General features: G+C 39.1%; 1 protein-coding gene across 8 annotated transcripts in view; it reads right to left on the reverse strand.

Annotated features, from left to right (window-relative positions):
- Nucleotides 1–5,366: 5,366 nt before the first annotated feature.
- Nucleotides 5,367–21,221, reverse strand: part of LOC107035933 (probable Ras GTPase-activating protein) — a 141,732-nt gene continuing 125,877 nt past the window's right edge. For all 8 annotated transcript variants that reach the window (XM_015253589.2, XM_015253591.2, XM_015253590.2 and 5 more), the window contains 5 exons: nt 20,314–20,408; nt 12,821–13,104; nt 9,171–11,874; nt 8,702–8,826; nt 5,367–7,164 (listed from right to left, as the gene is read on the reverse strand). In XM_015253589.2, coding sequence (XP_015109075.1) covers nt 6,891–7,164; nt 8,702–8,826; nt 9,171–11,874; nt 12,821–13,104; nt 20,314–20,408 — 3,482 coding nt within the window. In that variant the 3' untranslated portion in view covers nt 5,367–6,890. The remainder of the gene's footprint in view (nt 7,165–8,701; nt 8,827–9,170; nt 11,875–12,820; nt 13,105–20,313; nt 20,409–21,221) is intronic.

Consider the following 21,221-nt stretch of genomic DNA (forward strand, 5'->3'; position numbering starts at 1 on the left):
CTCTCTCTCTCTCTCTCTCTCTCTCTCTCTCTCTCTCTCTCTCGCTCCCCTTTATTCGCGAGAGGCAATTCTTTCCGCACATTGCCACCCCCTCCCGCAACTGGTTTTTCGTCGGTGGCTCTGTCACTCGAACAACTTTTCCTGAACACTTGCCACGTACTAATATATGAGGTGGATGAAAATAAGAAAGGTCAGTCGGACTTCAATAATTGATAAATAAGTAAATAACAGTGAATGAAAATACGCCACTGGTAATCTACCGGAGCTTCGATATGTAAAAAAAAAACAATTAATTTACCGGAGAGGTCTTAGTCTTTTTGACCGCGGCAGGAGACATGTCAAACATCAGAGGGTCAAACGATTATAAATGGAGCGAAGTAATCGGAAGACTCTCTCATTTTCTTAAAGGTTGTAAGGGTCATACCTCGCAAGGGTCAAATAACAGAGGCAGGCAGGCCAATCTCACGGGTCAAACGACCACGGGGGTCAATCAGCAGAGGCAAACAGGCCAATCACAAGGGTCCAATGATCATGAGGCTCAACCAGGAGAAGCAAGCAAGAAAATTGCAAGGTTCAAACGATCATATATCGAGCGAAATATATCAGCAAGCTCTCCCGTGTGACCCGTGTCCTCCCTCTCCCAGATTGAGCCTTGAGATTGACCTATCTGTACTCTGCGGTTTGACCCTTGAATTTCTGGAATTTAATGTTTGTTGATACTCTGGTAAAAGTGCGTAGCCACACTGTTATCAATTTTTAGTTAGTTCACACGGTAATTCAATAGATTAGTTGTTCATCTCATCAATATAATTCCCTGCTTAGAATATTGTCGTCTCGTGTTTTCAGCACCAAATTAAAAATTAAAACTTTATTTGGAATATTGAGTGACAGCTTCTTTTTATTCATATCAGAAATTTTGTATTTGGATATTAATGTTATTTGTTCAAAGTGAAAAAATCGATCATCATGTTCACTATATTGCACTCAGAGTCTCCTATCCTTAACGTCAAAATGTGAGATAATCTCAGAATTCTAGGTATTGATTCTAATCAACTTTGTTCGAGGAAAACCTTAGTAAACGCAATATTAAGAAAGTTGAATTATTCTGTTTTCCTCTGGCCTAAATGATTTGGACAATTATGATTCGTTTATTCATGTTTCATAGAATGGTATTCAATTCTCTTTTATTTGTTGGGCGGGCTTCATGAAAATTCGACGCAAGACGATTGTACTCATGAAAACCGCGTTACTTTCTCCATTCGTTCGAGACATCCGCCATGTTCGAGTTCTCGTTTTCGATCGGAAATATTGCCCATGCGTTTTTCAGAAAGGATGTGCGTGCGCGAAGTGCACGTTCTCCCCTATCTCCTGAAAACTCCATCCAAAAAAAGAACGAAATTTCGACAATGAAAAAACTTGATAATTCCCCCGCTAGCCACCAGTTTCCCCTGATTAAATTCTCTGTGGTATTTGATATATCTGCTTTCCGTTCTCATATGGTGGTCGACCAAGTCCTTCATAGGACATTGACTTTGAGATACGCCAGTGTCGACGGCTGCTATCACTATCTTACATTTCGGCCTTATCAAACTTGTGCGCTTTACCTTATCAACAAACCGCCTTCTTGGGTTACGGAATGCCTCATCACTCCCTCTCTCTCATACCAACGATGAGTGTTTAAAAAAAATAATAATTCCATTTGTGAACACGAGAATCACGACTCACAAGTGTTTCATCATCGTTTGAATAATAATCCACGTTTTTGGCCGTGACCGTTTGAAGCTGAAATACAACGCATATTCGTCGACGTGTTTACTTTTTTTTTCTTCATTCTAGAAAGTCATTTTTGGGCCAATCGAGTGTTTGTTTACAATTTTCATCATTTTTGACGGGTGGCCTTGATAACAAAAATACTCAGACAATGAGAATTACGAAAATTACGTCATTTTATCGGTGGGAAAATTTCTGCTTTACACATCTATTTTTTAACTCGTTCAGCCCACGTCTTAATTATTATTCAAATGTGAAAAACTCATAACTTTATTCATTTATTCATTTATTCGATTATTCATTTATTTATTTAACAAAATTCCAACAATCGAAGCCAATAAGATGATTTAATATACACAAAAAAAGGCTTTCGGAATGAAATATCAATAATAAGAAATAATAATAATAATAATAATAATAGTCAATAATCTCTCTATATTGTAAAAATCCAAATCGACTTCTGGTGATTAAAATTTGGTACTCGAAATTAAGGGTCATGAGGGTCAGAATAAGGGTCACCAGAGTAAGATTATCACGAGGTCAAATTAAGGGTCAGTAGTCAGATTAAGGGTCTCAAGGGTCATAATAAAGGTCACAAGGGTCAGATTAGGGCTCCAATATTAAGGGTCATAGGGGTCAAAATAAGGGTCATGAGGATCATAATAACGGTCATAAGGGTCCAAATAAGGGTCATGAGGGTCAGAATAGCAGGTCATGAAAGTCCGATCAAGGGCCACATGAGTCAGATTAATGATCACAAGTCGGATTAAGTGTCATGAGGATCACTATAAGGTTCACTAGCTCAAATTAAGGGTCAGTAGATTCAGATTAAGGGTCACAAGGGTCAGATTAAGGGGCAAGGGAGTCGGATTAAGAGTCATGAAGGTCAGATTAAGGGCTACAAGAGGCAGATTAAGAATCACATGAGCCGGATTAAGTGCCATGAGGGTCAGTATAAGGTTCACGAGGTCAAATTAAGGGTCAGAACAGTCAGATTAAGGGTTACGAGGGTCAGATCAAGGGGCCAGCGAGTCGGATTAAGGTTCATGAGGGTCAGATTATGGGTCACGTGATTCGGATTAAGGGTCATGAGGATCAGATTAACGGTCCAAATAAGGGTAATAAGGGTTCAAATAAGGGTCACAACGGTCAGAATAAATATCATGGGGGCCATATGGGGGGGGGGGCGTAGCGNGCAGCCCCCTAGTATATAATAATAATTCGTAATAATAATTCATAATAATAATTTTTTTTAGTTAGAAAAGAAATGATTGTTAAGCCAATGAAGAGAACGCATTTTTGAAAATGTAATATTCTTTATTTGATTTTAAATTCTGAAATAACTGTCTAATTAACACCTACAGATAAATAATCAATTAGAATTGTAAAAATTTCTCTGATATCTCATGTTTTTCATGGCACTCCCAGTGGGCACAAAAACAATAGCAAGGTCAATGCCTCATGGACTCGAATTACATCATCCGAATGAAATACCGAATACGATACGTTGCCTTCTCGCAATCGGGTGATTAACATCAGACATTTAATCACCACTGGATTTTTCAAGTTTACTCAACGTGTACCAAATTCTTACGCAACCCATTATCAAATTGGGGGAAAGTCTGATCTATTTTGCAGTGATGAAATACAGTTGGATGAGGTGAATTCAAATTATTAATTTCAGGAGAATTGTGAAAATTATTTCCTGCTCATCAATCTTCATTATTGAAAGGTGAATCACTATTTGGGATAGTAGAATTGGCTTTTTATGAAATGATAAAGCTGATGCTGATTTATTTTATTTATTTTATTCATTTTATTTATTTAATCTATTTTGTTTATATTGTTTATTATCTATGCATATAAATCCCCGAAAGTCTTTGCCTGATACCCGTGGGCAGTTATCAATGGGTTTATCGCCCATCATATTACACTTTCGTCGATTGGATTCGGTTGGGGGGGGGATTTTAGCTACTATCTTTGAATTGCTGAGTTCAGGAGAAAAGGAACGTAGAAAATTTTGCTCTCGAGGAGAAGAGTCGCTGCTGATTGCACCTGGAAGTAGAAATTTTTTGGTTTTAGATGATATTTTTGGGTGACAGGAACAATGTGTTCACATCATGCATTTTGGTTTCAAATAAATGTCCCACTCTCACTCGAAATATCTCGATAACCATTGAGATGTCATCGAGACATGCAGCGTGAAAAATTAAGGGATTTTTATGACGCATAGAATGATTTTTTACTCATGTCTCTACGACTCACAATTCTTGAGGCGTTATCATTCGTTTGAGTGAGTAGCTCAAGACCTTTAGGTTCTGAGAGAGTGCGTGCACCGTGGGGCGCTTCCATCCACAAACGTCCACATCCTGAGAACTACGATTCGTAGAGATGTGAGTTGAAAACCATTTTATTTGGTATGAAATTTCCTGCATTTGTCACACTGGACGTCTCGATGAATTCTTAATAGTTTTCGAGATATTTCAATCAACAGTGGGGGATTGTAGCGACAACGAGAGCACTTTACTCGATAGTGTATCCGTAGTACATGTACACATTACTGTGGCCATCGTATTCCCTCCGCGCGCAGTCGACAACTGCGCAACTTCCGTTGGGTTTTTCGTGACATGAGATTTTTCAGGGATTCATCTGCCAATGGATTTCGATGACGAGGAATAGAGCCTTCCTGTAATGAAAACCATAGCGATTCTCTCAAGGAAAATATTGCTCCGTTGCTAATCGCCTTGACCCTACTAGTTTCAAAATAATGTCCTTTGTTCTCCGTTAATAGAATTCGTTCTACTGCTTTTCTTTCTCCTCCAATTACTGACGTCAGAACTTCTGGAATTTCCATTTCAAAGGCGATTGTCATCAGTCATTGTTAAGTTCTCTCTCTCATAATTTTTATTTCACTTCTATTGTCTTCGATGTTTTTGTGTCGCACTAAGGAGTGGACGAATAGTTCCACCGATAGAAAAATTCAATTCTCCTCTCCGTTCGCGGTTGAGTGGCACTGAATTATTGAAAGTGGAACTTTGAGGGCTGGACCCCATCTAGACATAGTTTTCCGAGTTAAATGGTAACGAAGTTCTCTGTTTTACCATTCATGGCGGTTCTATCAACAGTCGATAACGAAGAGCTTCATCTTTATCAGGCGTCGGTAATTTATCTGTTGCCATCAGTCGGTAAAAGCGGAAGTTTCATTATGCAAATTATGAAAAAAAAAACATTTTCGCGCAATTTTCACTTTTTGAATCTTCTCACATTCAAGTTTGAATGAAAACTTCATTATGATTCAAATGGAATTTTTTATATTCACAAAAATCTCTCTAAAAAATTATTTTTCTGCCTTCTATTGCTCACATCGACAGATAATAAAAAACATGAGAGAATGAATAAAGTAACAAGTGGGTAATTGCTATTGTCTTCATATGGTGTAGTTATTTTTGCTAATAAATTAGCGAAATGCTTCCGAATGGTCATCTTGTACATCATTTTTTTATTGCACATCAAATTTATCCTTTCATATTATTTCATTGAATTCGATGAGATATCTACATCAATTCATAGAATAAAAAAAACAACAAATCAAAAACTTCATCTGCTTCTAATCATATTTATTTGTTCATACAATAATAATAATTTCTAAATGCTTAAATACACATCGCTTACAATAGAAAAAAACGAAGTAATTGAAAATACTCATTGAATTTACAATCTAGTGATTCGCCGCATTCCTCAAAACTCCTTGAGATTTCGTGTTCCTCATTAATTTGTTACTGAACAGGATTACATCCACTATGAATACATATCGACTTTGTGACAAAAAACCTCTGCATTCACCGATGCATAAATTGTGAGTAAAAAAAAATTAACACCGAAAAAAAAAAGTGAAATAAAGTTCCTTCTCTCTTTCTGTTTTCTATACACAAGTGTATCCGTGAAATCGCTCAATAATAAACAACTTAATTTATTATTAATACCTTCGATAAGGATTATAATCGTTACTTTTATACAAGTCGAAGTGATAATACTTTTTCTCATCAACTAATTCATGAACAGAATTAGCCTAATAATCCCGACGATTTATCATGATTTTCTCTCTCTCTCTCTCTCTCTCATTTTGCTCGTCGTCTCTCTCTCCTATTGTACATAAAACAACGCACATTGCATTTGTTGAACTAATTCGATATGGCTACAATGATTATCCATTTCTTTTTGTGATGTAAAACGATGAAAATGACGAAAAAAGCTAAATCGTGAAATTTGAAATTGAGTGGATTGAAAATTGCTCATCACCAGCGAATAGCCAGAGAAATTTCCGTCTCCAAACCCTGGCCATAGACCTCTTTTGCCCCATTACATTCCCCGAAAAATGGAAAACAATTTTCAATGTCAAATGTCATCGCTTCAATGAAAACGGACTTAAGATCAGTGTTTTCAACCCTAAAATTTCCCGATCCGAATGGAGTAACCCTCAGCTCCTATCATCAAGTCCACTCAATCGCAAACTCATTTTCAAAACAGAAAAAAAATTATCTTGTCATTTCTCCTCTCGCCCCTCAAATAACCAAAATAACTTAATCAATTTTATCTACAAAATGTAAAACACTTCATCTTTGGTAGCAATTGCTAAATAAATATCCGATTTACCGTAAAAATTTGTCCATCTCCATATTATCGTGCTGATAACCCTTGAAATCAGTCATGTGGAGGCCGAATGATTCTCAGAAATCGACGAAACAAATGCCAAAAATCATCGATACATACGCGATTGTACGTAAAGTGCATGAAGTACGCACAAATAAAGCAAGAAAAACATTCTACGATTTTATTACTCGTATTAATGACCTAATCTGTTCTTCTCTGGGCAGTATAATACAAAAATTATGAGTTGAATCGTACAAATGATTAATATTACTGTTAATTCTCAAACAATAATTTACCTCTACCGCTATTTAAGCTGGACAGCTTATAAATATCTCCTCGATCATCATTTTTCCCTAATTGTCGACAACTAGTCGTCCGATGAAGATGAGAGTAATTCGGAAAAAGCATGTATCATAAACTTTCACCCTTTGTTCATGGTAAATTCTGTCTCTTTGTTCTCCACTGGTGATTCAACAGGATGAACTTTTCAGTTCACCAATGTCAGATATATTCTGCAACAAGGCAGCAGCCTCACTGCTATTGGGCTGCGCCTTGACGTTGTACCGTTGCTTTAGTGTGCTCAATGCGGACAATAGTCTTGTGTTTGACGACATTAATCTTGTATTTGCAGCATCCAATGCAGCGATCTGTTGCTCTTGGGCGTCTATCACGCGCTGCTTGTACGACAGTGCGGCTGACATCTTCTGCTGTTCGCGACGCAGCTCCTCCTCCACAGATATCAATCTGGTGAGCAAACGGTCATTCATTAGTACCAAATGATCGAAGCCCATCAAAATCGTCGAGTGAAAGTGCTATTTCTGGGAGTACAAATTGCCATTTCCCTCGATTCGTAAACTTTCCCGTTAAAAGGCCTCGGGAATTAAAAAAAAATACTGAAATGCGGGGAAAACTTTGCGCCGGAAAATCTCAGGCTGAAGGGGACGGAAAAATGTAAACGATGTCCTGAAAAATTTGTTCCGTTTGTAGAAACTTGATGCAACGAATTGGAAGTGATCTGGAGAGGATTAATAATTTAAAGAAAGGTTTGAAAATGCGAGGTGGGTGTACTGCCATGTTTAAAGCAGAGGGAGTATGCAAACAAGATGGCGGTGGCCACGCCTACCCACCACCTCGTGTCTTTGAAAATTTCTTAAAAGCGTTTATGCTCTTCAAATCACCTTCAACTCGTATCATTCAGTTCCTGAAGAAGGAACAATTTTTTCTCCGCATTTGAGGACTTTTTTTACTGCCGAGGTGGTTCTAGTTGTTTAGGTATAAATCGGGCGCTCTGGCTCAGTGGTAGCGTGTCTAACTACTGTGCGAGAGGTTTTGGATTCGATCCCAGCATTGCTCGATACAAGGGATGTAAAAATGACTGTCATGTTTTCTCGTCATATAACATTCATGTGACTTCATATTTTTTTCTCGTCATAAATTTCGAAAAATGTGACACTTTTATTGCTATTATGGACTATATGGACTGTGACGGTCGCATAAGATTTCTGTCACAAAAAATGTCATAAGATTGAGCAGTTAGACATTGTTAGAAATATTTAGATGGAATATGACGGTCATATGTTAACATCATCATAATTTAATCATGTGACAAAAATTATCATAACTGACATCAGTCATGTGACGTCCCATATTTTTGTACATCCCTAGTCGATACTTGTCCCGACAAAAACCCCATGGATTCCGATCGGTAACAAGAACTTCTGTATTATCAGCAGTAGCTGCACCGCGGGAGCCTTTCACTGGGACCGAATATCCCCCACGAGGGAGAGGGGGAGAAAGTGGGCCCCAGACCCAAAAAAATGGTCTAGGTACAAACATCAAAGACATTTTCTAAATCAATCGTGCAAACAACAAAAAATGTTGATAAATTTATGTGTTTCCATGTTATTGTCTGTAATAAAACACACAATGAAAACCGCGTGTGCCCAGATTAGTGAATTCATCGTGTGACTGTAAAGAAATAAAGCTTAAGTATTGAGTTCTCTTACACAATAAATCCAGATCAAGCCAGAGTATTACCAAATGCAGCAGATAGAATGCATAGGAACACATAATGAGTTAAAAACACGCAATCAATTTCCAACGTCAATTAGATCACAATCAACCGTCCTCGTTAATTAACCGATCAGACGATTGATTAATCGAGTGATTGATCAATTACGTGATTCGACGAGTCAATGTTAACGGTATAGTAACGACGTTGAGACAACTCCTGCAGAAATTTTCATAGGAAAGATAGAAACGTTAGAAATTGAAGAAATACCTGGTGATGATGTTCTTCATTTTGGTGTCAGGTGCAATGCCATCGACATCGCCATCCTCAGCTGCACCCAATCGTGCCCTCAGACGATCGACACTGCTCTGCAGCCTCTCGATTTCCACCTCGTACTGTTTGAATGAACAGAAAAATAATGTTTACTGTTAGTTACTTTCGTTATTGACACTCATACAGATGCTGATTTAGTAGTTCATTAACACAGGCATGTTAATTGGTTAATGTTAATTGATAACTTCCCCTCTTTGTGTTTACTCTTGCTCATTAAGTAGAGCTGGCTTTCCTTTCTCGTCTCACAGAGATCTAATCACTTCTAATCAATCTTATAGACAACCAAAGCCAGGTTTCATCATTTTGGAAATCCATGAGAAAGTCTTACAGTTCCAAATATTTGGGACAAAACAACTTCAACTTAACCTTCTGATATGTATCATAACTTGAAATACTCAAGACTCACCTGATCAATGCTCCTGTGACTTCTGCTCTTGCTCCTCCTTGTGGCGCAGCTCTCGTCCTCGCTGGTATCGCTGAGGTCCCTATTAGAATCCAAAGACAATCTCCTCCTCAACTTGGTGGAGTACCCACTCTGGCCCTCGCCAGGGCCCCTGTGCCCAGGGGTCTGTCTCCACTGCTGTCCATTCCCCCGATTCCTCAGATTCCCCTGAGTCGCAGGAGAAGGACTAAGATCCACTCCCCTAACAGCCTCAACCCCCCCGCCCTCACGTTCCTCTGAACTGGTGCTGCCCCTGCGCCCACCCCTGCTAGCCTCCATGTGATAGACCGGATTGGCAAAGGCGAGAGGTGCAGTGCTCATAATATGAGAATTCGCGTTGTTGCTCAGGTCAACGGGACTCGAGGACTGACTGTAAGCAGCGAAGCTCTGATACCCGGAGGAAGCGACATTAGACAGCTGTGAGATGGATATCTGAGATCCCTTCTGGGACTTTGACTCGGAGACTTCGTCGTCCGCGTACCTCAGGAGATCGGAGATCTCGTCCAAATTGCCGTTCGTAGTGGGGCCCTTGTTGTAGTTGTTGTTTGGTTGATTGATCGTCAGCGTGAGGTTAGTAGGATTGATCGGATTGGCATTGACAGTGGTCTTAGTGACGTTGTTGTAGTTTTGCTGCTGTGTCTGGTTGGCATTCTCCTCTTTACAGTGATTCCTGGAAGCCGACCTCGAGACATTGTAGTTGTTGTGGATGTAGTTGTCGTCGTGAAGGTCATGGTTGGCCTTGGTGTTGTGCCTGTGTCCGGAGTTTTGATTAGCCTGATTCGTCTGGTTGACGTTGATGTTGAAGTTCGAGTCTTTGAGATTGCTGTGGGACTCTGAGCGAGTCGGACTCGTCGGGATGTTCTGGCAGTGGTTGACGTTGGCGAGGCTCGCTGAGGCTGTGAGTCGGTAGCCCTTGGTGATACCTGGCCGGTGCTGTCGGGATATCGGGGTTGGCGATCTCGAGACGAAGGCGGGGGGCTCCAGGGGGTGGTAGTCTTCACTGGTGATCTGGAGCTGAAGCTTGCCGTTGGGGAGGTAAGCGTTTCTTGGGAGGGTTGCTGCTCTGACTACGTTTGGAGATCTTGTTCCTGGGGGGTGGCCTAGGGTGTTGCTCTGCAGGACCTCGGAACTGTCTCGCAAGGTACCGTTCAATGTGCTGTGGTTGGACAACGTCGAGGAAGCCGAGACCGACAGGTTTGTATTGCTGTTTGCGATTGTTGGATCGTTATATCTGAAGATGTTGTTCTGAAGATTTGGGTAACGATGCGCTGTGGAGACCGGACTGGGTCCGGGTTGCTCCAGGGCCACAGAGATCCTGTCGAGCACTTCGGGAAGTCGAGACGACGAGGAGGATGAGGTGGTTCCTGCAATGCTCTCTCTTAGAAGAGCATGAAGAAGTGATAACTGTTTTCCCAGGTCTATGTAACCGTCGAACTCCAGCGAATTGTTGGAAGGGCTGTCTTTGGGCAAGGGATTGCTGATCAATTGGAGGAAGTTCTTCATGGCTGGCGCTTCCCTCTCGAGAACGTCGTTCATGAACTCCATGAAGTTCTCTTTCCCCTGGAATCGCGTAAAGTTCGCGAGGGTCTGGAGGGTTTTGGCGACCAGTGTGAGGTTTCTCGCGGCCTTCTCATTCGGATACTCATGAGTGATATTGAATAAGGATGGTGACAAGATGGCGGGGCAGAGGAACCTCAGGAAAATGGAGGCGGATATGAGGTTGTCGGCGATATCCTCGCGGCCCATCTCCTTGAGCCTCTCCCTGAAGATGCGGAAGCACTCACGGAGCTCGAGGGGAAAGTGGGCGTGACTCGCGAGGATTCTGCTCCAGGCGAGTTCTACCGCGTTGCGGAGATTCTGCTGCTGTTTGTGGAGGGCCGCGAGGGAGGAGACCTTCAGGGGGTCGACCTCGCAGTCACCGCCTTCGACAGCTGCGCGGACAACTGCCCCCAGGGTCTCTTGGAGGTACCTGTCACCGGTTAGCTTGAGGTAAGCCTCCATCGCTTTGGTCGCAAGGGAGTTTCCGCGGAATGTCAGACGCTCGTCGTCGATTCTGTGGATGTCCATCATCACGAGGTCCGCGAGAAATTGTGGCGCCTTTTTTTCGCGTTGCATTACTGCCACGAAGGCTGTCGCGATGTCCTCTTTTGCTTTGACACCGATCGCGGGCTCTAGTCGTTCGCAGAGGGAGGGGTAGTCCGTTTTGAGGTACTCCAGGAACTCCTGGTACACCTGAACGGGGAGAATGTCCACGGATTGGAATCGACACTTGACCCGGAGGGCCGGGGGTTCCTTGAGCGGTCCCTTGTCGCTCACTACGGGGTACCATTTCTCGGTTAGGTAACGGGAGGTCACGTTCTGAACGGGAATGCTCACTGAGCCGATTAACACGTTCTTGTCGCGCTTCTTCTTGCGGTCTGCTTCGCGATAAAGGTTTACCTGGATTGTATTGACAGAGGGGAGGAGGTGGAAGTCAAAGTGCTCGCCCCAGAAGCACAGTTCGGTTTTTAGTTTCGCGGTTGTTCGCGCGTAAAGTGTGTTGTCTAGACAGACCTCACAGAAGTAGCGTTTCTTTGTGGGAACGCCTTTAGCTTCCAGCAGCCAGATTTGCAGGGAGTTGTCAGTGCGGCGGGTCTGCTCCGCGTCCGGCTGCACTGATTTCCGTATGCTGGAAATTTATTGGCTGGGTTACTGCGTGGATCGACATTTCAAATTCGATTATCGAATTGGGAGAGTCGAGTGACTACCGATATTCAATTGGTAAAGCTTGATAATCGATTTTAAGAATTAATCTTCGAGATGACATTTTAATATTTTTGTTTGATGACCCATCGCGATTATCGCACTTCGATATATCGAAAGTTGATGATGAATCCTTGAAAACTCGATATTTAATTGTCGAGCAATGAAATTATGATGGTTGTAATAGACTGTCATAAAAAATACTTTAAAAATTAACCATCGACTGTAATCATCAATTTTCAACTGTTGAAATTCGATATATCGAAGGTCGATTATGGATGATTGATATGTTGTAAAATTGTCAATGATATCGATTATAAGAGCTTATCATAACAAAAATTGTTGCATCGCATATCGATATGTCGATATTCGAGATGTCGAGTTCTAAGAATATATCAGAGGTCGATAATGAATAATCGAGATATCGATATTTATTTGTCGGGAGGTGAGATTGTGATGATTGTCATATTTGTTCGTCATAAAAATAAATAGATTAAAGTTTGAAATCAACGGCAATAATCGATTTTTGACTGTTGCAATGCGATATATCGAAGTTCGATTATCGATCATCAATATGATAAGCAATTGGTCACTGATATCGATTATAAGTGCGTATCATAACAGAAATTGATGTATCGAATATTGATATATCGATATTCGAGATGTCGAATTTTAAGAATCGATATCACTCTTCTTTTTAATCAGCTTTGAATGACCAATTTCTCTCGCATTTGAATGGTCTTAAATCGTTTTTTTTTTCATTCAAAGTTCCTCTCGAGACATTCAACTCAAACCACTCCTTAACCCAACCTAAACGCATTTAAATGATTCAACAATACAATGACTCCGTCATAATGAATTCCTTTATTTACCTGTGCAACCACTGTTGCCTCTCGTGGGCCGTTCTGCAACTGAAGTACTTGGGTGGACCGTTGCTCGGTGTGACTTGAAAACAATGAGGTCGACCGAGCAGACTCGGGTGCATTGGTGTAACAGCCGCCAGATCCATCGAGGTTACAGCTTGACTGCACAACAGTGACTCGTGCGAGCGACAACCCCGTAATCCAGCTCCACGCTGCTTCTGCCTCTCTAATTTTGTCACGCTCTTGGTCCTCTTCAGTGGATTAGAGCGGAACGAGCGTTTTGAGAAGAAGTTCTGGAAATTTAGCACAAAAATACGGGAATCAGTAAATGAAAACTCCACTCTCTGGTATAATTTTTCAGTTTTATGGGCTGTGAGGGATGGTTAGGGGGATTTCCGGTTCAATTCATCATGTTCTCCAACAAAAAATAATGATGTGAATGTCTCAAGCACGACAAAATACTCTTGTGTATCACACAAATTAGGATCGCGAATAAAAAAACAAAAGGCATCATGGCTAGGCTCTACTACCTAATTCAAAACAAATCCCTGTCGACACAAGCTAAACTCAAATTGTATAAGGCATTAGTCAGGCCGGTAATAACCTATCGCTGCCCCGTCTGGCATAATGCAGCCCCCACCCATATCGCCAAATTCCAAGTTACTTTAAATAAATATATCTGTGTTATTAATAATGCCTACTATGGTCGCCCTATCTCCTCCCGCCACATTAGATCCAATACCGAAATGATCCGTTACTCCATAAATGGCATTGCAGACAATTTCGAAGTGAATCTTAAAAATCGTTCAAATTCATTAATAAATAACATCAAGGCTCGCTAAAGTTCAAGATGGTCAACTGGTCGTAGTTGATGTGTCACCGCAATACTCAAGATATAGGGTGTTTCACTGATCGATTTTTCCTACTATTAGCCTGCATTTTATTTTGTAACTCTCCCCTACTGTTAAACTGCCAAATCCTGTTGAATAAATGCCTTTGAATTACTTTTATCTTCATGATCCACCAAATTCATCGTGTTCTTCACCTCTAAATGTCTATACAAGCCACAAGTATCAAAGAATAATGATATAAACATTTCGAAGGAAGACGAAAAGCTCTTATGTATCACACACATTAACATCGCGAATGAAAAAGCAGAAGCCATCGTGGCTAGGCTCTACTACCTATTTCAAAACAAATCCCTGTCGACACAAGCTAAACTCAAATCGTATAAGGCATTAGTCAGGCCGGTAATAACCTATGGCTGCCCCGTCTGGCATAATGCAGCCCCCACCCATATCGCCAAATTCCAAGTTACTCTAAACAAATATATCCGTGTTATCAATAATGGAATGACCCATTACTTCATAAATCCACAGTACTCAACAATCAACAATTCCTCAATTGCCGGAGAACTGATAACCGGAAATCTCCCCAGCTGTCACACTGAAATCCAGATTCATCAAGTGTTTTACCCTATTAGAAAAATAATTAATAATAACGCTGACAAATTTATCCTCCTCGTCGTCATCAGTATCAACGCACATTTTCCGACACCTCATCTATGCACCGTAACGCAATATCGACCGGTGTCATAAGTTCAAGTGACGCTTGATATTCTAGCACTTCAGAGAAGCACTCAGGCTGTGACCCGCATTCTCAGGAGGATTCAAGATGAGGGAACAAGAGACGATGAAAGAGGAGATAGTGGAATGTTGGAGACACCTCTCGACAATCAATCTTATCAATTTTCGGAGGGAGTCAATATTTCCGAATCCTCACATCAACTCTACATCGAATTCTCCAGTTCGAATGAATCTTCCCTGTCAATTCTTCACCGTCACATGTGATTCTTCACTTTGGGAGTAACTACTGCGACACAAATCATTGGTGACCATGCCCTTATCACAGCTTTCTCGGACCTTGTTCGTTATCATCAACGTATTTACGCGTCACAAAGCAGCGGAGGAGGGAAGCCTAATCTCTTCCCCACAATCGCATGACTAATCAATGAATAATACAAACACTCTTCCAAACATGAAAAATAATTTGTGTTACCGGTTTCAAGAGAGATCATAGAGGGAAACAGTTCTTCAGTTGATGAAAGATAGGTAGATCAGCCAGAGCCAATAGATCAGTCACCAAAAACACATGAGAAATTTGAAGAAGTGCCACAGAAATGAACAGAAACAGGGGAAAAACCGTTAGAAACTCGACGAAATGGCGATGAGTACGCGGTAACCGTGAGAGCAGATGATGGCACTGCCAAAAAGGACTGATCTTAGCGCGACGAAATCTCGGTGACGACTGCAGATGTGGAGATGGAGGGCCATCTCACCTTGTACGGTGCCCTAACGAAGTCAAGGGATCCTTGGGGCACTTTAAAAAGAAGAAAAAGAAATTGAAGGAAGAGAGAATGATTTTTCAGGGCCCTTGGTACACACCTTTGTCCCGCGTACGTAAAGAGAGACGAAGCGTTTCTGCCATTGAGGTGAGTACACCCAAAACCAGTGGTGGAGGGGGTTCCCCTCTTTAGCCCCATCATTTATTTTTCTTCTTTTGCACACATCGTCAAGCATCAAGCGCGACTGAAGGGAATAAAAATGTCTTTGGGACTGGCTTGGGGTTCTCAACCCCTGGAGAACGATTTATCTACCGAAAGATATGATGTCCGGCTGAATATTATCGATATTTACTAGTGGGAGGGTGTGGAACACGAATATGTTGGTTATTTTCATTAATAATTTAATTCATCTTCCAGATGAGTTTTTGGGGAATATTTCCAAATCTAAGGGAGATAGCGAAATTTTCGTAATTACATTTGTTGTAGCTCTCAATCGGCTCTACAAAAAAGGTTGTAACAAAAATTTTGCTATCTCCCTTAGATGCCGAGATGTTCATTGAAAACTGGTCAATAGTCAAAACTGACTTATACCGTTTTACCACTTCGCTACTGAATTGTTTAAATGGCCGTAACTCGAAATCTATCAACGCTATCGAAAAAATGTTCCAACAAAAAATATTTCTTTCGTGAAAATGAACATTTTTTATACTATGAATTTTTCTCCTAACTGTCGTAGATAAAAAGATATCGCGGTGGGAACGAAACTGGCGGCGTGGCAGCCCTTACACGGCGCGTCGGCGCACCGCAGAGCATTTAGTCGCGGACTCGAAGGAGATAAGAAAAAATGGTTCGGATAAAAAATAATCGTCGTAAAATTTTACATAAAATTACTTTTTTGACATTTTTGTTAATTTCCAGTATTTAAGACAATATTTACGTTTTTAATCTGGATGGCGAGTTAAATCAGTTTTGCAGTCATCATTCAACCATAATTATCTCATTAACTCGTGTGATTATGAGAAATGTTTATGAACCTAATATATGTATTATTGAATGACGGTCATTTTTTGTCCCAACATTTTTTTTCTATCTCCACTCGTTCGGGAATTATCTGTCAAAGATATCGGGAGTAGTCCATACGACGGGGCCACTTCCGTGTACATTGAGATGTCTAGGAGATTCGACCATTGGTCTTCATGTTTTCGAGGTTGATAATTGCAGATATGGTACCCGTTTTTACGAAATCATGGGCTGTCTATCTTTTTATAACAATTTAATAGTTTTAACCACAAGATAGGGGGAAGGATCCGCGGGATTCCTCTAGTATTGCGTTTTCGCGTAGTTTTGCTACTGCGATTCGTGCCGCTTCCGCTTACTTTGTGAATTTACGCGGAAGTGGGATACCACTGGGTTTCTTAGATAATACTCGTACTTGTTTTCCCCGGAATGGCACGCGATACTGCGTCGCTCGTGAGATATTCCATTTTTCTCATTTTCACATTTTCTTATTTTCCATTTTGCTTATTTTCATGAGGAGGTCGAGTACTTCAGATTTAAAACTCTCGTCAGAATCCCATTTAGCTCCAATACATTTGGTTATTGATAATGTCAGTTGATATTTTATGTTTGATGAACAACCTTTAGAATCCTTTTTCCTTTCTAAAAACAGCATGGGCAATATCTCGAATCGAAAATGAGAACTCGAAAATGGCGGATGTCTCGAACGAATGGAGAAAGTAACGCAGTTTTCATGAGTACAATCGTCTTGCGTCGAATTTTCATGAAGCCCGCCCAACAAAGAAAAGAGAATTGAATACCATTCTATGAAACATGAATAAACGCATCCTAATTGTCCAAATCATTTGGCTCAGAGGAAAATAGAATAATTCAACTTTCTTAATATTGCGTTTCCTAAGGTTTTCTTCGAACAAAGTTGATTAGAATTAATAGCTAGAATTATGAGATTATCTCACATTTTTGACGTTAAGGATAGGAGAATCTTAATGCAATATAGTGAAAATGATGATCGATTCTTTCACTTTGAACAAATAACATTAATATCCAAATACAAAATTTCTGATATGAATAAAAAGAAGCTGTCACTCAATATTCCAAGTGAAGTTTTAATTTTTAATTTGGTGCTGATAACACGAGATGACAATATTCTAAGCACGGAATTATATTGATGAGATGAACAACAGATTAATTGAATTACTTACGCACGCACTTTTACCAGAGTATTAACAAACATTGAATTCTAGAAATTCACACTTTAAAGTGTGTTCTAGAAGGAATTTAATTGTAATTATGATTGAAATCTTATTCAGTGAGCGGAAGAATTAGAACATGAGCAAATCATTAATTGCAATATGAAAATTTAACAGCTGATAAATTGGGATATATTATTATTATTTATTGAGAAAGGACAGCTTAGCTGATACATCTCTTCCCATATTTACAAGTGTTGGTGTTGTTGTTGGTTGAAGCAGCGTACAAAAATCAAATTATAATCGGTATTTAAACTCAAAGTAGCTCTACCCTTCGGCCGGGCTACGCTGTACTTTTGGATATTTTCAGTTTTTTTATTTTTCAACTAAATCGCATAGAAAAAATTTGAAAAAATTCATACCCAGTCAGTATTATCTAAATTAAATTTCGCAAAATACTGATATTTTTTCAAACATTTCCCTCTTATAAATAAATAATAAAACTTGTTTCCAAAACTGTGGATAATTTTTTATGAGGTGTCAAAAAAATTCTTTATTTTTTCACATCTAATGAAAAAACATTCAGATTTTAATCTTTGATTACAATGGAAATGTTGATTTTCACATAAGACACTGGGTTAAATCCTGATTTTTAAACATTTCTTCTTTGAAAAAACAAAACGATGATTAAATTGAGAAAAAAATTACAATTCCGAATCTAATCGAATCTTCTGCAATTTTTTTGCAGTTTTCAATAATCTTTGAATTTACCGTAAGGGTAGAGCTACTTTAAGAAATTTCACAAGAGATCTAACACAATTGATTAAACAACAAATATAATTCAACTGAACCGAATAATACAAAACGATAAACGACATACGATAGATGAAAATCATGCCAATTTTGCAACTAAATTGCATGGAAAAAATTTGAAACAAAGTTCATACCCAGTCAGTATTATCTAAATGAAATTTCGCAAAATACTGATATTTTTTCTTTTATTTCCCTCTCATAAATGAATAATAAAACTTGTTTCCAAAACTGTGGATAATTTTTTATGAGGTGTCAAAGAAATTCTTTATTTTTTCACATCTAATGAAAAAACATTCAGATTTTAATCTTTGAATACAATGGAAATGTTGATTTTCACATAAGACACTGGGTTAAATCCTGATTTTTAAACATTTCTTCTTTGAAAAACCAAAACGATAATTAAATTGAGAAAAAAATTAAAATTCCGAATCTAATCGAGTTTTCTGCAATTTTTTTGCAGTTTTCAATAATCTTTTAATTCACCGTAAGGGTAGAGCTACTTTAAAACAAGTTAAAACAAAAATAAACTTTTAAGTAAGACAAAATTAAGCAAAACAAAATAATGCGGGATTATAAACAATTAATTGAAAAAGGGCATCAACACCGCTAGTTTTGGGAAAATGATGACGAATGTTACTATATTTTACGGTCGAATGAAAATCCCCAAAACGTCCCGTCACACGTAATTTAACAATTTCAATAATCCTCGAGATTATCATTCAAACGTTAGAAATCCGTAGATAACAATAGCCACATCCTGACAAAACATCGTCATCTGCTCAATTCCAATCGACCCATACATATCGACTCATTAAATATGGCGGCCGAATGCCAATTCACTCGTCAATAATTCAAAGTGACTGGAAAAAGGACTTTTTTCTCCCGTTCGATGGGAGAAAAAATCGATTTCTCCAATTATTTTTTGCGCCTTCCATTCCACTTCTATTTTTCTTTCCACGTGCTCTCATTGTCATTTTAATGTTCCTCTTCCACACCATTGCCCTGGCAAGGAAAATGCAAATGCCCAGGTGGAGAGGGGGGAGGGGGGAAGAGGGGGCAGGGGCCGGAATCGATGGAGACACTGGCAAACTAGTTTCATACGACGGAAACGGCTAAATAAACAACAGACCGCTGGTTGGACAATAACCATTAGTCCTTGCTACAAATTTGAATAAAGAGAAGTGACTTTTTGACTTGTGCGTCACGTTTTTGTGGTATCAAATTGTTGGGTTTTGTGGGGACAGGGCGGAGGGAGCAGAAGGTGGGGAGTTATTGTGGGGGGATTTTTTGGTGGATTGGATCAGCTGGACGAATAGGTATCATTCAAATGAGGCTTTTTGGGGATTCGAGCGATATTTGATTTGAATTGATTTCGACGAGGGTTAGAGTGAATAATGGGGGCAATTTATGACAGGGAATCATACTTTTTAACCCACTTTGCCCCGGGTTTAGAGGAAAATGCAACATTTTGTGGCAGAAAAAATTTTATAATGCAAAGTTTGCTTTTTGAGAGAATTTTGAAATTGGAATTTTTGAGAAAAATTTGTAATTTAAAATGTTGATCGAAGAATGATCCGGATTTAAGAATTTTTGTTTTTGGAAAAAAATTAGTTGATTTTTGAAAAAAAAAAAATAGTTTTTCAAGAAAATTAAAAAATGGATTGTAAAAAATCAAAAGTCATATCTCGAAAAAAATTGAAATTTTCGTTTATTGGAAAAAAAGGCAATTTTTATTTTTCAAATAATTTCAGTTAAAAAAAATGAAATTTTTATTTTTCAAAAAAATCTAAGAATGTTCATTTCAAAAAACATTGAATTTAAGAATACAATCTGAATTCGAAAATTTTCATTTGTTATTTAAAGAAAGATCAAAGATTTCGATTCTAGAGGATAAAATGAGAGCTTTTAAGTTGAAAAAAAATTGACATTTTTATTTTTGAAAAAAAAAAATGAAAAATTGTAATAAAAAAAATTTTTTTTAATCAATATCTCTATTTTTGAATAAAAAATCGCCATTGTCATTTTTGAACAAAAAAGAATGTTAAAAAAATAGAAAAAATATGTTTTTAAAAGAAAATCGAAAATTGTTGATTTTTCGTCATTCAAATGGTAACAATCAATAATAAAAAAAAACTTACAACTATTCTGTTTGGAGTAACATCGAGTGGTCTTGCCCCCAAAACAGGGGTCGCCGGTGCGCTTCCCCTCCTGCATGCCTTCTCATAGGACGTGTCTGAAAAATGAAAAAAAAATCCAACGTTTAGAATGTAATCCCCCAAAAACACACGAGTAAAGATTCTCGATTGTGATCTACCCTTTTGCGCCCAGAAATAGGAGTTTCTAGTCATTTGGACACGCATCTACCGAAAATGCTCGTTTCTCACGCCTCCCGGCTTAGAAAACCGTTGCGCGGCATAATTCGCCGTGAGCATCTTTCCCGCATTCTTTCTTTCTTCTGGTGAAACCCTTACGACTACAGCTATAATCGCATTTCGCTCGGAGAAAAATCGTTGGAAAAAAATGTGAGGTGACCCAGTGCGTGTTATTTTCAGGAGAAACATCATTAGGGTGATTTATGGCGTGTCGAGACGCTAAAGATTGAGGTGAATATGAAGTGGATTTGAGAGCGAAGAATTATGAAAAAAATTGAATCTGGCTTAACTTAATTTTGGGGAATTCCTGTCAATTCATAGGATTTTATTTTATAGATAACGATAATTTAGCAATATATATTTCAACTAAATTATTGGGTTGAGTTACAAGATAGAATGTATGCTAATCCTTTCTTTAAAAAAGCATATCTCGAACGAATGAAGAAAGTGAGGCGGTTTTCATGAGTACAATCGTCTTGCGTCGAATTTATGAGGGCCTGAAATAGGGCTCATAAGGGTTAAAATAAGGGCCATGAGGACCCCAATAAGGGTCGTGAAGGTTAAAATAAGGGTCATGAGCATCAGAATAAGGGTCATGAGTGTCCGAATAAGGGTCATGAGCGCCCGAATAAGGTTCATGAGGGTCAGAATAGGGGTCATGAGGATTGTGAATT

The sequence above is a fragment of the Diachasma alloeum genome, unplaced genomic scaffold (genome assembly GCF_001412515.2).
Source record: "Diachasma alloeum isolate Michigan unplaced genomic scaffold, Dall2.0 Dall_scaffold_00202, whole genome shotgun sequence".
Classification (NCBI taxonomy): domain Eukaryota; kingdom Metazoa; phylum Arthropoda; class Insecta; order Hymenoptera; family Braconidae; genus Diachasma; species Diachasma alloeum.